Raw genomic sequence first — 18,732 nt, forward strand, 5'->3', positions numbered from 1 at the left:
AAAATATACAACATTTCGAAATCTTTCCAAGAGAAATTCCAAATATTGAAAAATTTGACCTTTGACCTTCACGATATAAGGGTTAACGTCTTCCGATTTTAATAGAAGTTTCAGATTATATTTAGAATTATCTGGACTATAATATTCTGAATAAGTTTGGCTTAAAATTCATAAGTGTAAGGAAATAGAGCTCATTGGCCTAAAAATTGCCAAATAATTTGTTTCTCTCGAAAATATCAAAATTTAAATCGCAGGTATGGAAAAACTATAAGAGATATTTTCATAATTTTTTCACATTTTTATTCCCTATTATATTCTCAATAAATTCCAATGAGAAGATCAAAAAATTCTGAAATTTGTTTAACAAAATTTTTAAAAATTTGAAAATGGAGTTTTGAAACTGCCGTTAAACAAATTTTATTTTTTTGTTCATACCTAAGAATAGGTTAACGGTATCCTACGAAGACAAAAACTCATACAAGTAAATATGGATATATTTTAAGTAAAAATGAGCTTTTATTTTAATATTTATCAAAATATGTTAATTTTGTTCCTACATTTCTTGTTCTAGTGACGTGAGACACGTTAATGGCCTGGCGAATTTTTAATAACTTTAACATTTTTTGACCGATTTCTGTTTTTTATGTCTCATTGGAACGACAATTACGTACATATTTCGATTCTTTTAAATTAAATTACAAAAGTAATTTTTTAATGGCAAAACTTTTACAAAAACTGAAAAAAATTCATTTTTTCCCCTTGTAAATGCATCTGAAAACTTCAGAGGGCTTGCGGCACGTCTTAACCCCAACCGATTTACCTAAAATTTTTTCAGGATAATTTTTTTACTAATGTTCACCAAACTGGGGGGTGAGAATGGTTAAAATCTAACTTTCGTCTATTAAGGGCCACCCTAATATACATACAAAAATACATATTCATGCCCAAAAAAAATATTTTAATTTTTTTTTCTTAGATTGTTTATACTGATGAAATATATAAACGTACAAAGTTTTATGTCGATACGGCTTTTCAAAAGACTTTTTTCCGGCTAGATTGAGCATTTGGACCACTGTGTATATGTGAAATCGAAATTAAACAAGTAAGAAAGTATGGTCGGTCAAGCCCGACCATATAATACCCTACACTAAGTAAAAGAGCAAAAACATTTTTATTTTAAAATTTCAATAATTTGTATTTTTGAGTGATTTTCGGAAGTGGGCCTTATATGGGAGCTATGACCAATTATGGACCGATCACCATGAAATTAGTTCGTGTGATTTGTGTCTATATGAAAGTTTACTATGTTGAATTGAGTGAGTATACCAACATTTTTAAGCGATTTATGCACGTTAAAGTGATTTTCGGAAGCGGGTCTATATGGGAGCTATGACTAATTATGGACCGATCGTAACAAAATTTGGTGACATGAATTTTGTATATATAAAACTTATTTGGAGCGGAATTTGTGGATATACATATATAAATTAAACATTTATGACCGATAAAGTCCAATTTCGGAAGGACATTTGTATGGGGGCTAGGTGAAATAATGGACCGATTTCAGCCAGTTTCAATAGGCTTGGTCCTTGGGCCGAAAAAATAATATGTACCAAATTTGATCGAAATATCTTCAAAATTGCGACCTGTACTCTGCGCACAAGGTTTATATGGACAGCCAGCCGACCAGACGGACGGACGGACATCGTTTAATTGACTCAGAAAGTGATTCTAAGTCGATCGGTATACCTTAAGGTGGGTGTTAGACTAATATTTTTGGGCGTTACAAACATCTGCACAAACGCATGATACCCTCCCCACTATGGTGGTGCAGGGTATAAAAACGAACATGAGTTATTTTACAAGTGTTGCCAGTGAAGGATATTTTCATAAGAAATTTGGTTCAGTGAACACACATCGTAACACTAGAATACGAAGCAAATCTATTGTTGTGAGAGTTTGGTTAACAATGATTTAAACGAATAAGAAATTTCTATTAAATTGTGCAATTTACTTTTTATACCCTTCACCTTCATGAGAGAGGTATATATAAGTTTGTCATTCCATTTGTAATTGTATCTGCATAAAATTCAAAAGAAATGTGTATCATATAGACATAAGTCACATGACCTAATTTCATGGCGATCGGTCCATAATTAGTCATATATCCCTCTTCCAAAAATCATTAACGAAAATAAATTATTGAAATTTTAAAAGAATAATGATTTTGCTCATTTACTTAGTGTATGGTATTATTACTTGTTTTAAATATTGATTCCACAAATAAGTAATTGCCTTTAGCAAATCTATATGTCTTAAGACACAACACTTCTTTCTATGCCTCTACAATATTGAACAGCCTAAAAATAAAAATGTTAAAATTTTCTTTTTATCTGAAATACGATAAGACAATTTATTAGCTCTTATATTAAAGGAATATAACAGCACATAAGAATACATAATTTCGAATTAATAGCATTAGTAGATTAAATATTGTATTACCAAAATCAGTTCAAATTAATTTGCTCAAGCATGTAGGCGAAATTAATAACAGTGATTGTATTTTATTTAAAAAATAATGCTTATGCAAAATGATTAAAATTTGGTGTCAAAAATAAGATTAGTTTTATTTATTTTATTTTTGAAAAAAAAAAATAACAATTTAATTAACTAAACCACCCCCCACTCTAAGTAATTAGTTGCTAACTATTTTAATCATAACATTGCAATTATTAAAAAGTGCCCGTGTTGAAACAGATTCAAGTGATAATTGTTATCATTATTTTGTTTAAAAAATATGTTTGATTTTTACAACTTTAATTTGAATTTAATAATAAATGTATTGTAAAACAATAATTTAGAAATACATATTTTCTTTATCAAAAATTATAATCAAAACGTGTTAAGTTTAAATATTTGCAGTGAATTGTAAAAAAAGGCGTTTAGATAAAGAGTTATTTCAGAATGTGTATTCAATTTCAATAATCTTGTTATCTATCTTGTCATTAATATCTCTCATAATATCAATTAATAAAACAAATATTAGAATTTTTGACAATTAAGCCCGGCAATATAATTTGGCAAACATAGCAATTTTGAGATTATGTTTTAAAGTGAGATAAACTAATGCACAGATCGTGAATAAAACTGTAACCGTTATATAAAATACTACACCAATCATAGTAAAACTATGAAAGTATGTTTATTAGGGTGGCCCTTAATTCACGAAAGTTGGATTTTGGCCATTCTCACACCCCAGTTTGGTGAACATTAGTAAAAAAATCATCCTGAGAAAATTTTAGGTAAATCGGTTGGGGTTAAGACGTGCCGCAAGCCCTCTGAAGTTTTGAGATGCATTTACAAGGGGAAAAAATGCATTTTTTCAGTTTTTGTAAAAATTTTGCCATTAAAAAATTACTTCTGCAATTTAATTTAAAAGAATAGAAATGTGTACGTAATTTTCGTTCTAATGAGACATAAAAAACAGAAATTGGTCAAAAAATGTTAAAGTTATTAAAAATTCACCAGGCTATTATCGTGTTTCAGGCAACTAAGGAGTGAGATCGAAAAATTCTTAACACACGTTTTTCATTACATTTTTTAACCCAAGTATTATTTGAATTTTTTTTTGATCAAGTTACCTTTGAAAAACATGTCAGTTATTATGTGTAATGTCAATTATATTAATTTTTTTGTTAATCTGATTAAAATGAGTGACCAGAAAAAAGTGCGTACTGAAATTATTAAATATTTTCAACAAAACCCAACTTGGTCTTACAAAAAGTTGGCCAAGCATACAAAGGTCTGCCGTCAAACTGTTTCCAATGTTATTAAACAGTACCGGGAGAACTTGTCAGTTGATAGAAAACCTGGTTCAGGTAGAAGGAATGGTCCACATGATGTTTCTAAAGCCAAAAAAATAGAACGCATTTTCAAAAGAGCTCCCAACACATCCGGTAGGAAAGCAGCCCGGTTAGCTCAGTGCTCGGACTATTTGGTACGAAAAGTTAAAGCTAATGCAGGTTTAAAAACATACAAGGCTCAAAAAGTTCCTGACAGGAACGCTACTAAAAATTTAGAGGCCAAAAACAGAGCACGGAAATTGAAGTCAAGTTTTATAAAAAAATATTCTTGCTGCATAATGGATGACGAAACGTATGTTCTGGCAGATTTTTCGCAACTTCCAGGTCAAAAATTTTATGTTGCTGATGCTCGAGGGAATGTTGAAGAAAAGTTTAGGACCCAAAAGCAGACAAAATTTCCCAGAAAGTTCTTGGTATGGCAAGCAATATGCAGTTGCGGCAAAAGAAGCCACTCATTTGTTACAACGGGCTCTATAAATACCGAAATTTACATCAAGGAATGTTTACAAAAAAGGCTGCTTCCATTCATAAGACTTCATAATGTGTCCACTTATTTTTGGCCTGACTTGGCATCCTGTCACTATGGCAAACAAGCCCTTGAGTGGTACAAGAACAATAATGTGGTATTTGTACCAAGAGAGGCAAATCCTCCAAACTGCCCGGAGCTAAGGCCAGTGGAGAGATATTGGGCTCTTGTTAAAAGAGAATTGAAGAGTACAAAAAAGGTGTCCAAAAGTGTGGTAGATTTTAAACGGAGATGGACTACATGTTCGAGCAAAGTGACAGAAAGCACTATAAAAACGTTAATGGAAGGGTTTCCGAAAAAGGTTCAAAATTTCATCACTAGTGATTAAAACTATAAAAATAATTTTTTTTGTAAATTGTAATAATAATTTCAATCAAATAAAAAAAAAATTAAAGCTGTAAGTTTAGTGGTTTCTTTTTTATAAACATATATGTATGTTAAGAATTTTTCGATCTCACTCCTTAGAACAAGTTATTTTGGAACAAAATTAATATATTTTGATTAATATTAAAATAAAAGCTCACTTTTACTTAAAATACATCCATATTTACTTGTATATGAGTTTTTGTCTTCGTAGGATACCGTTAACCTATTCGCAGGTATGACCAAAAAAATAAAAATTTTTTAACGGCAGTTTCAAAACTCCATTTTCAAATTTTTAAAAATTTTGTTAAACAAATTTCAGAATTTTTTGATCATCTCATTGGTATTTATGAGAATATAATAGGGAATAAAAATGTGAAAAAATTATGAAAATATCTCTTATAGCTTTTCCGTACCTGCGATTTATATTTTGAAATTTTCGAGAAAATCCAATTATTTGGCCATTTTTTTGCGAATGCGCTCTATTTCCTTACAGTTATGAATTTTAAGTAATACCAATTTAGAATATTATAGTCCATATAATTATAAATATACTCTGAAAGTTTTACTAAAAGTGGAAAACATTAAACCTTAAATCGTGAAGGTCAAATGTCAAATTTTACAAAATTTGGAATTTCTTATTTAAAGATATAGAAATGTTATCTATTTTTGGGCCGATTTTGATGAAACTTAAGGAAATTATAACATAAACTCTAGGGTTAATAATAACAGCACAAGAATGGAAATTAACCCTTAATGGCACTTGGGGTTAAAATGACCCCAAACTTTTAAAATCATTATTTTTTTATGGTTTTAGAAGTTTGTGGTCATTTTAACCCCAAGTGCTATATAGGGTTAATTTTAATTTTTCTGCTGTTTTTGTAAATACTAGGCTTTGTGTTATATTTTAGTTAAGATTCATCAAAATCGGCTCAAAAATATACAACATTTCGATATCTTTACAAGAGAAATTCCAAATATTGAAAAATTTAACCTTTGACCTTCACGATTAAAGGTTTAAGGTTTTCCAATTTTAGTAAAACTTTCAGAGTATATTTAGAATTATCTGGACTATAATATTCTGAACAGATTTTACTTAAAATTAATAACAGTAAGGAAATTGGGTTCATTCGCCAAAATATGGCCAACAAATTAGTTTTTCTCGAAAATCGCAAAATTTATATCGCAGGTACGGAAAAACTATAAGAGGTATTGACGTAACTTTTTCACATTTTTATTCCCTATTATGTTGTCAATAAATCCCAATGAGATGATCGAAAAATTCTGAAATTTGTTTAACAAAATTTTTAAAATTTTATTTTTTTGGTCATACCTGCGATAGGTTAACGGTATCCTACGAAGACAAAAACTCATATACAAGTAAATATGTATATATTTTAAGTAAAAATGAGCTTTTATTTTAATATTTCTCAAAATATGTTAATTTTGTTCCTACATTTCTTGTTCTAGTTGCCTGAGACACGTTAATGGCCTGGCGAATTTTTAATAACTTTAAAATTTTTTTGACCAATTTCTGTTTTTTATGTCTCATTAGAACGACAATTACGTTCACATTTCTATTCTTTTAAATTAAATTGCAAAAGTAATTTTTTAATAGCAAAATTTTTACAAAAACTGAAAAAAATGCATTTTTCCCCCTTGTAAATGCATCTCAAAACTTCAGAGGGCTTTTCAGGATGAAAAAATTTCGTTTATTAAGGGCCACCCTAATGTGTATATGTACGAACATTTTTAAGATATTTATGCTCGTTAAAGTGATATCCGTATATATAAAACTTATTTGGAGCGAAATGTGAAGATATATAAAAATTAAACATTTATGACTGATAAAGTCCAATTTCGGGAGGACATTTATATGGTGAAATAATGTACCGATTTCCAATAGGCTTCGTCCTTGGGACAAAAAAATTGTATGTGTGAAATATCTACAATATCTGCAAAATTGATACCTGTGCTTTGTGTACAAAGTTTAATTGACCCAGAAAGTGATTCTGCACAAACGCATTATACACCTTACTATGGTGTAGTAGGGTGTAAATACTTCTGTTGTGTGATTGATGATGAAAATCTGCAATATATTTGCACAAATAACCAAAAATATGTGAAAATTGTTCATTTTTTTTTTAGCTTGTCTCACATTTTGGTTCATAGCTCTGGTTCTACTGAACCGATTTTGCTAATTTTCAATACCAAACTGCTTAGGACTGCAATAAACATATTTTTTGCAAGTCTATTTTGGAAGTGAGCGTGTTTTACATAGACACACAGATGGACAGACGAACAGACAGACGAACTTGGCTCAATCGACTTAGAATTTCATAAGGATCAAGAAAATATATACTTTGTTGGGTCTCAGATGAATATTTCTCAATCTTACACACGCAATGACAAACTTATATATACCCTCATTCACCACTTATGGTGGTGGAGGGTATAACAACTTATCAAAGAAATTATTTATTTCAGTTTTTCAGCTAATTTTTGTATTTATAAGACCCATTGTGGGTTATTTTTATGTAATTTAAATTTATCAAACTATTGATGTAGTAAATCCAAAAATAAACAAGAGAAAAAAACTATAATTTATATACAAGAGAAGAAACAAAAGAGGAAACTGCGCTGTCAAAAACCTAAAAATTATATGAGGAGCCGCAGAACAAAAGGTACTTTTTCGCATCTTATCAAAAATTGTTTTTTTGGTATTTTATAATACTTGGGATGAAATCTTCTAGATACAATCAAGTCAGCAAAATTTGTTTACTAAGTAAATGGGTTCTAAAAAAATGTGTACTTAATAAAACATTCAACACTAGTATAAAACGAAAAAAAATTATTTAATTTCAATATGTAATTTGTTTATATATTAGATCAGGATTAAAAACATTCATTTAAAATATTATCATTTAAAAAAAGTAAGAAAGTATGGTCGGTCAAGCCCGACCATATAATACCCTACACTAAGTAAAAGAGTAAAAACATTTTTCTTTTAAAATTTCAATAATTTGTATTTTTGAGTGATTTTCGGAAGTGGGCCTCATATGGGGGCTATGACCAATTATGGACCGATCACCATGGAATTAGGTCGTGTGATGTTTGTCTATATGAAAGTTTGATATGTTCAATTTTGTGAGTATACCAACATTTTTAAGCGATTTATGCACGTTAAAGCGATTTTCGGAAGCGGGTCTATATGGGAGCTATGACTAATTATGGACCGATCGTAACAAAATTTGGTGACATGATGTGTGTATATATAAAACTTATTTGGAGCGCAATTTGTGGAGATACGTTTATAAATTAAACATTTATGAACGATAAAGTCCAATTTCGGAAGGACATTTGTATGGGGGCTAGGTGAAATAATGGACCGATTTCAGCCAGTTTCAATAGGCTTGGTCCTTGGGCCGAAAAAATAATATGTACCAAATTTGAGCGAAATATCTTCAAAATTGCGACCTGTACTCTGCGCACAAGGTTTACATGGACAGCCAGCCAGCCAGCCGACCAGACGGACGACTCAGAAAGTGATTCTAAGTCGATCGGTATACTTTAAGGTGGCTGTTAGACTAATATTTTTGGGCGTTACAAACATCTGCACAACCGCATAATACCCTCCCCACTATGGTGGTGTAGGGTATAAAAACTCATAAAAAACATACCTTTTAATTTTGTTTTTAACAAAACGTACTTCTTTTTTCTTAGTTTTTTAGCAAAATGTTCTTTTTCCTATATTAAAATGGTTTTATATCAAACATCCTTAACATTTAATGTGGTGACTTATGGCAAATGGTAACAAGAAACTTGTTACCATTTCCAGGTTCATGCAGTTTTTTAAGGAGGCGAAATAAATAAAACTCAGTTTCACAAAAATTTTAAATGTGCGAAAAAGTACCTTTTGTTCTGCGGCTCCTCATATGAAAACATAAACAATATTTTATGTATAAAATTTTGAGTATTATGTTAAATTTAGTTTTTTTAATTAGTTCCTTTATTTATTACTTACTAGCTTAACCCGTTGAGCTTCGCTACCACTATCGTAGTAAAATAAAAAAAAATGTGAAAGGATTTTAAAAAATTAACCTTTAACTTATGAGCTGGTGGTAAATTGTACACCCTCTCTTCGTTGTTTTAAAGTTTTATCAAAAAGGCTTGCGAAATAAAGTGCCTGGATTTTTGTTTCAAATAACATTTTGCTTTCTTATTTTTGAAAAGCAAATATAAAAGAAAACATGTTTTTTAAAGTAAAATTTTTTGTAAAATTTACAACACATCTGTGACTAGGTCAAAAATTTTCATGTCATAAGTTAAAGGTTAGGTGAAGAAATTAATACCGGCATTTTTAAATGTATCCCATGTTTTTGTTATTGAAAAAAATATTATACAAATTATACTGCGATTTTAAAAAAAAAATCTTCATACTATTTATTCTTAAGTATGTTTTTATAGTGGACAAGTTTCGATCACGCCTATTTTCAGTAAAACTACTTACATTGATAGGAAAGTAATTTATACAAAGTTAAAAGACACTAGCTATAACAGGGGGAGCTGCCGCACTCCCTGTTCAGATCAGTCCCATTTTTGTTACACTTTATGCACTAATAAGAATGTCACAATTACATTTCTGCAGATATTCGAAAATAATTATTAACACGCCCATTTATCCAATCCCGCCCATTTTCATACATTAAAAATTTCAAGAGGAAATAATAAATAAACAGACATACATACATTCATTGTTATATTTATATATATAGATTTGTTTGGCAAATGTGCTCTGCTTTCAATCCCATTGTTGTTTTTTTTTTTTTTGTTTCATTGTTTTAAGAATTAAGACGCTATCAGAATTTATAAGATTTTTTATCGATCATTTTGGTGACAAGATTTCGCGCAAACAACAATGAAGAAATCATTGGTAAGTATTTATTTTAAAGCTTTTAACATAAATTTATGTTTAAGTGTTTAGTGATTTTCTATAAAGATTATTAATAAAATGTGTGGTGATTTTATAAAAGTGTTAAAAATGTATATAAAGTATCTAAATACTTTTTAAATGGGTCCTCACTTAAGTGACCTTTAAAATACTTATACATAAAAGTTTAAAGTACTTGAATATTACAATTTTATAAAACGAAACGAGAAATGTTTGAAAATTTCTATAGAAAAAATAAAATTTTAAATGTAAAAATAGCACGTGTTTAAAAATTTTACATGTCGAAGGTACCCTACTTGGAGCCGCCCGTGGATCATTTGTATGGCCCATTTTAATATCTTAAGCTCGAATACTCCTTGGCTACTCCCACGTCAAATTTTATCCCGATCGGACCAGCCGTTTAGAAATGCCAGATTTATTTCCAAAAAAATTTGATTCTGCCCCACTGTACAATGTGCAGCGTGCGCTTGCAATCGGGTCCACAAAAGGGTATACACATGTGCAGTTTCCGTGGCTAAAATCCATGAATTATGCTATCAAACGCTCCCTCTTCCAATCTATTCCAAGAGTAAGTTTCGATTGTGTCTCATAATCAAAATAAAAACCAACGTAAGCCACTAAATATTTGATTTGGTTTTAAAAATTTTGCAAAATAAAATTATAATAAATATCATTTTGTAAAACGAAGCGTTCAGAAACGTAAGCAATTTGTATGAAGAATACTGGGCAAAGGGTTTGAAACTTGAATATTATTCATACAAAATTTGTTTAACGTTAGTCGTTTCGTTTTATAAAATGAGGCCCTAAATATAGGGTAACATAGAGACGAGACATAATTCTCAAAAACCTAAGTCTGTTGTCAAAAACCTAACTCTTGCAACAACAAAATACATGTGTTGCTGCAAACTCCAACATACGTAAAACCAAAAATCCACAATAAATATTTATTTTTTACCTATTAAATAACCAATGTTAATAACTTTTACCTTCTTTTAGGAAACCTCACCACAAGCAATTGCTTCATCCGATGTCTCAGCACAACCCACACCAGTCATAACCGCCTCCAGGGAAACAAGTAAATGGCAACGTTTCAAACATGCCATATTCTCACCCTGGTACCGCAAGATATCAGTGGAGCCCAGTCTGTTTCTCTACATGTTCGCCTTCATGAATACCTCGGTGGTGGAGCATGATTTTTACCTACAAAAGGCCTGTCGTGTCAATAACAATTTTACGGCTGAAATCTGTGAACACATTAAGGACAGCGAAAATTCTGAATACAAAAAACTAGTACAAATCACTACCGCCCGATTCTATCAATGGGAATCGTTAGCGGCTCATTTGTTTCCCATTATATTGGCTCTGTTTTTGGGCTCATTTTCCGATAGAAGAGGCAGAAAATTCCCCCTGCTAATGGGTTTGTGTGGCAAATTCTTCTATGCTGTGATGCTTGCGGTGAATGCTAAAATGAAAACATGGCCCTTGGAAATGGTCATTTATACGGCGACTTTGCCAAGTGCTTTGACGGGAGCAGAATTGGCCATATTTTTTTCATGTTTTGCCTACATCTCGGATATTTCCACGTTGCGGAATCGTACCATGAGAGTGACCATTTTGGAAGTTTGCTATTTAAGTGCCATGCCCACCGGAGTGGCTTTGGGTTCATATTTATTTTACAATCACTTCAATCGTTCCTATGCCAATATGTTTGCCCTGAATGCTTCGTTGTTGGCAGCTTCCATTATTTACTCGTTAATTGCTTTGAAGGTATGTATATTAGGGTGGACCTTATTTTTCCCACAAGGTCTAAAATTGTTCTCAGTCATTTAAAAATCAACTGATTAAAAGCATAATCGTATAAGAGGTTGCGTATTAAAGTCTCGGGTTTTGGCACAAAGCAACAATAATTTCCAAAAAAAAATTTTTTTTATAAAAAAAAATTTCTTTATTTTTAATTTTCAGTGGCAAACTACTCCCGAACAAAGACCCTTAAGGGAAGTGGGCTGTTGTGGTCTGTTACCCGATTTCTTCGATAAAAAGCATATCATAGATTCCTTTGCGGTGTTGGGAAAAAAACGTCCTGGTCCTCGCCGCAGTTTTTTGATTCTTTTACTGATTTCTATGGCCTTCTATACGTTTCATAAAGATGAGGCTCAATATTTGTACATATATACCAGCTTTAAATTTAAATGGGATATAAATATTTTCAGTACGTTCAAATCGGTCAAGGCATCAGCCTTTGTACTGGTCATGTTAATGGGAGTGCCACTTATGAATAAGGTTTTCAACTGGAGGGATACGGTAAGTTGTAACTACGTAACTATGACTATATAATTTTTGTTTATATTCCTCTAGACTATTGTTTTCATTGGAACTTGGGCTCATGCCATTGCCCGTCTCTTTTACTACTTCGCTACAACGGGCACTTTGTTCTATGTGGGTGGTATGGTTAGCAGTTTGGGTCCCATTGTTGGACCCATGATACGTGCTATGACCTCAAAAGTAGTATCAGTATCCGAAAGAGGCAAAGTCTTTGCTCTACTAGCGGTGTGTGATAATGCAATGCCCTTTATAAGTGGGATCTGCTACTCTCAAGTCTATCGGGCGTCATTAGACGATGATGGTCAAGGTGGAAATGGAGTGTTTCTGTTAACAATTGCCACACAAGTGGCGGTGTTTGTATTAATACTGTATGTAAAATGTCATACATATTTCATCTACTTGTATTTTAGTAAATTCTTTTTTTATTTTAGTTCCATACACACAGTATTGGGTGATGCTCCCATGGCTGTACCAGATATTAGTGAAATAGAAACCACCATTGAAGCTAAAACCCCAGAGAAGGTTACTTCCAGTAATAGTACAAAATATTAGTTATTAAATAATTTTATTTTGGAAAAAAGTACTTTATTTCGATTTTAAAACAATGATGCATCAAATAAAGTAAATTTACAAACAATTCTAATTAAATACAAATTTGTCTGATTTTAGGGCTTAATTTTGAAATGTGAAACTACAAATTGTGTTTTTCATTTTGTATAATTGGATAGTTCGTGAGCGATTGGAGATGTATTAATGAAATTTCACAAAATTTGAGCTGGGATGTGTCTGATTTAGAATTTCCTCCAATCCAAAATAAAATGTTTCTATCCACTGCGAAATATACAAAAATATTTTTAGAAAAAAACTCATAAAAATTGTTAACGTTTGTTTTATAATATGGTGCTCTGTACGGAAAATGTCAAAATTTAAAAACAGTACTTCTTACAAATTATATTAACTAAACGCCCTAAGATTTTTGAAATTTGTTTTAGGTTGAATTTTATCGGCCCAAATTTATGATACGAAACCAAAAAACTTTAAATAAAAATATTGAAAAAATTACAGTTTCGAATCTATTCGTTTTATAAATTGAAAAATATGTAGTAGGAATTTTTTTTAATTAAATTTTTAACATAAGAAATATGTGCCAAAAATATTGAGAAAATGTTCTGAAATTTGAAATTTGTTCATACGAATTTTTGTGAAATATTTATAATTTCGTTTTTTTAGAATGAGGGACCTTAAAATTTACTTCTTAACTACGAGCACATATTTAATATTTTGTAATGTTTTATAAACTTTATGTATCAAATGTTGGCAGTTGACTAATTTATTTATGCCGTATTTTTTAAACGCAACTTCAAATAATATTGAACTGACTTTTTTAAATTAAAAGAGAATTTGGCGAGTAATAATTTTCTTTTATACACACACGACAGTTTTAGATAATTTAAAATTTCACCAAATTTATTAAAGCCTAAAGATATGCTATAATTATCTATACAATTGTAGTTGTTATATTTTTAGAAAATATATACGGGTGGAATGTGTATAACAAACAATAACAGAATTTTATATGCCACTTATTATTAAACATTTTGTATATAACTTATTATAAAACTTAAACTTGTATACAACATTGTGCTATATTTTTTCTAACAGTTATGGTTTTGCATTTGTCTTAGCAAAGCCACAAACCACTGAAATGTACAAATTGAAATAAAACATATGGCTACATTATTAGTCACGTCACAATTCACGTTGGATCTGCTCTTATAGAGAAGATTGGCGAAATTTATAGGGTCTCATTTTATAAAACGAAATGTTTGGAAGCGTAAGCAATTTTTATGAAGAATACTGTGAAAAGGGTAGAATTTTATTTTAACGTTTGTTGTTTCGTTTTATAAAATTAGACCCTATGTAAAGAATTTAGGAATTGTATTTTCGTTAATTTTATAAAATTATGCCCTAAATAAGTTTACGACGCTGTAGGGCCTCATATTGTAAAACGCACTGATAAACGTCAAACTAATTTTGTATGGAAAAAATTCAAGTTTAAAATCGTTTTCCCAGTGTTTTTCATACAAATTGCTTACGTTTATAAAATGATGCTTCATTTAATAAAATGAGGCCCTATTCTCTCATTTTGTAAAACGAAACGATAAAAGTTTGAAAAGATTTGTATGAAAAATATTCAAGTTTCAGGACCTCATTTTAGAAAACGCAACGACAAATGTTAAACGAATTTTGTATGAAAAATATTCAAGTTTAAAACCTTTTCCCAGTATTCTTCATACAAATTGCTTACGTTTCTGAACGCTTCGTTTTATCAAAGTTTAAAGTTTGCTCTAATACTTTATCAACAAGATCTCGATTGATAAAGTTCTACAATTTCGTCTTTGTAAAATTTCATTGATTTGCAAATTTAAAAATGTAAAAAAAATTAAAAATTTTTCGTTAAAATTTTACTATTTACATAGATAGAGGTCTTCAAGTTTGGCCTTTATTAATTTGTTATAACACTTATCCAACGTTAGAGAGATTCAAAGCTTCTCAAACTACTGGTTTCAATATTAACTGAAAGCATTTTGTTTTTTATTAGAACTATGGAATTACTGTTTACAGTTTGAGTATTACTTATTAAAACATATAGATTTATTTACAGTAAACTTTTCTCCGAATATTTTCATTACATTTTTCCCAATGTTGGCTACTGTAGCCGGTGAATATATTTTTAGCTCATCAATTTGTATGAAGAATACTGGGAAAAGGATTTGAAACTTGAATATTTTCTATACAAAATTTTGTTAACTTTTGACGTTTCGTTTTATAAAATTAGACTCTAATATCCTGAGTTTATAAAACGAAACGTTTTGAAACGTCAGAAATTTTTATCTTGATTATTATTTCTCATATAAATTTTATTAAACGTTTGTGGTTTCATATTATAAAACAAGTAAGAAAGTGTCAAATTATCTTGATCTCAGAAAGTGATTCTGCGCAGATTGGTATATTCTAAGGTGGGTGTTGCGACAATTGTTTTATAAAATGAGGCACTGTGAGTCTATTATCTTCATTGAATATTCTTACGTTCCAAAACTTTTCATTTTATAAAATAAGGCCCATGAAATGTTTTAAAATGTAAAGTTTTTGCTAGGAAATAACAAACTTGTTTAAGTTAAAAATAACATTGAAATCCGATAAGATTCATTACCGATTAAAAATCGATTAAGCGATAGTTTTTAGTTGACGTCAATATCTTATAGAGGCATTTATTATTGTATGTACTTAAGTAAGTGATGCCAGGCTAAATAAAATATGAGTAAATACAAACTCTAATCTGGCGATAATATTTTTTAAAATGCATAAAGATAATGTGAACTGTTGTAATGATTAATAACATTTATAACACTATTAAACTAAATTAAATTATTTCTTATCTAAGCGACTGCCAATAATAAAAGATATGATTGAAAAACTGAAAACAGAAATGTCTAAAAACGTTTTCAAACAAGTGTTAAAATTTGTCAAGTCATTTAAATTGTGAAATATATTATGACGATTAAGGGCCTCATTAAGAAAGTAAAACGAATATTTGGGAAACGACATTTAAAAGATAACTGTAATTTTGATTTGACTTATGCTTCATTTAATAATTTTAGTTTATCGGTTTTAAGGGCCTTATTTTATATAACGCAACGTCAAACGTTTAAGGCCTCATTATTATTTTAACGTTTGTCGTTTCGTTTTATAAAATTAAACCCTAAAATTTTTTGTATGGGAAAAATTCAAGTTTCAAACCTTTTTCCCAGTATTCTTCATACAAATTGCTTACGGGCCTCATTTTGTAAAACGAAGCGTTCACAAACGTAAGCAATTTGTATGAAGAATACTGGGAAAAAGGTTTTAGGGCCTCAATTTATAAAACGCAACAACAAACGATAAACAAATTTTGGATGGAAATAATCCATGTTTAACACCTTTTCCCCAGTATTCTTTATACAAATTGCTTACGTTTCTGATTGCTTCGTTTTATAAAATGAGTCCCTTTAACTTGAATTTTTTGCATACAAAGGGCCTAATTTTATAAAACTAAGCATTCAGGAACGTAAGCAATTTGTATGAAGAATACTGGGAAAAGGGTTTTGAACTTGAATATTTTCCATACAAAATTTGTTAACGTTTGTCGTACAAAACGTAACGACAAACGTAAAACAAATTTTGTATGGAAAACATTCAAGTTTCAAAATTTGTTTAACGTTTGTCGTTGCGTTTTATAAAATGAGGCTCTAAATGCCTGATTTTGTAAACTTGAATATTTTCCGTACAAATTTTGTTTTAAGTTTGTCGTTGTGTTTTACAAAATGAGGAATACAATCGGTAAATATTCAGATTTATTACCACTTTGTTTGCGATTGACCCCACTGTGCTCTGTTTCACACGAAATTTCCTAAAAAATGACGGGTAGTAGCGTACAATTGTTCAAAATGTCATAGAACGTGCAGTATGTGTTAAAATAATAATAAATATTTATAACGAATCAAATGATTTGGTTTTGGTTTTTTTTTGTCCAACGATTTATCAAGAAATTAAAACAATATTACACTAATAAAGACCTAAATAAATTAAAATGTTATAAACGTTAAAATTCAATGTTAAATTAAACTACACAGAAAACAAAAACCATATGAGTACAAGCCAAAACAATCCATAATTCAAATACGAAAAATAAAACAACGGTTTTTGAGTGAAATCCGTATGTAGTAAGTATGAGTGACCAAAAACAGTGTGCTGTGCTAAAATCTGAGTGTTCTGGTGAAGCACGACGAGTGTGCTGTGACTGACTAACTGACTGGTTGTTACTTATTTGAGTGAGATTTTATATCTGTTTTTTTTTTTGGAGTGTAAAGAGTTTATTAAGTTAAGCAAATAACAATATTATAAAACAAAAACTGCAAAAAACAAAAACCGAAAACACACACACAAATTGTTAACAAAATATAAAAAAAAATCATTAAGTGTTTTTTATTTTTCTTCAGTTTTTGTTTTGGTTTAAAGCACTTTTTGTGAATTAAGAATTTTCAGTTTTATTTCAGTGTTTGTTATTACAGGCATTAACATTTGCTTAAAAATAAATTTTAAAAAAAGCTACATTACAATTAATTTTTAGTTTATTTATTTAGTACATAAATTGTTTTCAACAATATTGTATGTTGATTTTAATTGGTAGTTGAATTGTGTTGACTTTTGTTAACAATAGGAAGTGTTTATGGTTTATTATTGTTTTATTTAAACCAATTTTTGTGTGTGTTTTATAACCGGCATATAAACTATATTCCCAAATCACAAACAACATGACATTGGCCACGATAACCCAAAAAAATGGAACGGTGGATAGTGTAAGTTATGAATGAAAAAATAGTTATTAAAATTTAAAATTGTGTTTAATTATATGTATGTTTATATATAAAATAATAATAATAATAATATGTTTATACAAAAGAAACACTAAAACAAATAATTAAACTTATTTTACAAAAAATTAAACTAAGAGAAATCTCATCAATCAAAACAAATTGTTGTGTGACGAACTGAGGTTTTAAGAATAAAACCATTAAGAAATTGTGTAAAATGTTGGGTATTATAAAACAGTTCATTGGGATTTGTAAATGCCTGATTTTGTAAAACGAAACGTAATATTCACTGAAACCTTTTTCCAGTATTCTGCCTAAAAATACCTTACTTTTCAAAAATGAGCCAATTTATGGGCCAGATATTGTTTTCACAAACAAATTAAAAACAAGTAAGAGATTATACTTAAAAATATTTTTTTTTTAAATATTTTTATTTAAACAAAATTATTTTTTTTTTTAATTTTTTTTTAAAAAAGTTTTTTCCCAATTTTTTTTTTAAACAATTTATGACAAAAAAATTTTTTGATGAAAAAGGGTTAAAAAATATTTTTCCCGATTTTGACCCATTGTAGGTCCAACTTACTATTATAGCCTTATAAAAATGTTTCTAATTTTTAATAGACGTTCTCTACTTTTTCTTTCTTTCAAATTTATCTCATTTTATGTCGAAATTTCGGATTTAGCCCATTAAGTTTAACTCTTTCCGGTTTGGTGGTCAGATTACTAACCACATTTTCTATAATCTTTAAAACATAGTTTATTGGCAACTATTGGCATTTTGCTAAACAATTATATTTTTTGAAATCATCGTTTATGTTTTTTTGCAAAACTTTGCCATCAGGGTGCTCTGGTTAGATAAATATATTAACCCTCTAACCCGCAAACTTAAAAAAAGTTGTCGAATAATTTTTTTAGGGTAATTATGACCCACTAAACTCAGATGAGCCATCAGAAACTAATTTGCAAATTAAGTTTAGGAACCAGTTGCAAAAAGATGAAAAGTGTCTTAGGGCATTGTTGCCGGTTTAAGTTTAAAAAACAATAATTATGATACGACTAGTAAATATAAAAAAAATTAACTCAAAATTTCACGTGCTAAAATTATGACATCACTCACAAAACAGCTGACAGAACAAAAACTAAAAGTCAGAATGCATTTCGACCTTCGAGGGAAATGTTAACAAATCTTAAATTTAAAAAAAAAACAAGTAAGAGATATTTGGCTGTGCCGAATCTTATATACCCTTCACCAAAATAAATATTTTAAATAAATATTTTTAGGTAAACAAAATT

At 29.7% G+C, this 18,732-nt stretch overlaps 2 protein-coding genes across 2 annotated transcripts in view; both read left to right on the forward strand.

Moving 5' to 3' along the window:
- The first annotated feature begins 9,670 nt into the window (after positions 1–9,670).
- Positions 9,671–12,577, forward strand: LOC135955419 (probable peptidoglycan muropeptide transporter SLC46). Its single transcript, XM_065505770.1, has 5 exons — positions 9,671–9,685; positions 10,700–11,470; positions 11,666–12,004; positions 12,059–12,393; positions 12,457–12,577. Exons 1-5 carry the CDS (start codon positions 9,671–9,673, stop codon positions 12,575–12,577), a joined length of 1,581 nt encoding a protein of 526 aa, XP_065361842.1.
- A 4,563-nt stretch (positions 12,578–17,140) lies between these two features.
- LOC135953582 (proton-coupled amino acid transporter-like protein CG1139) overlaps positions 17,141–18,732 on the forward strand; it is a 92,662-nt gene continuing 91,070 nt past the window's right edge. The window contains exon 1 of the mRNA XM_065503533.1: positions 17,141–17,424. Coding sequence (XP_065359605.1) covers positions 17,380–17,424 — 45 coding nt within the window. The 5' untranslated portion in view covers positions 17,141–17,379. The remainder of the gene's footprint in view (positions 17,425–18,732) is intronic.

Source organism: Calliphora vicina, chromosome 3 (assembly GCF_958450345.1).
Source record: "Calliphora vicina chromosome 3, idCalVici1.1, whole genome shotgun sequence".
NCBI lineage: Eukaryota > Metazoa > Arthropoda > Insecta > Diptera > Calliphoridae > Calliphora > Calliphora vicina.

Coding starts and splice junctions, on each gene's coding strand:
- LOC135955419 (XM_065505770.1), top strand. Junction 11,471..11,665: donor ACTCGTTAATTGCTTTGAAG/GTATGTATATTA, acceptor TTTAATTTTCAG/TGGCAAACTACTCCCGAACA. Junction 12,005..12,058: donor TTTTCAACTGGAGGGATACG/GTAAGTTGTAAC, acceptor ATATTCCTCTAG/ACTATTGTTTTCATTGGAAC.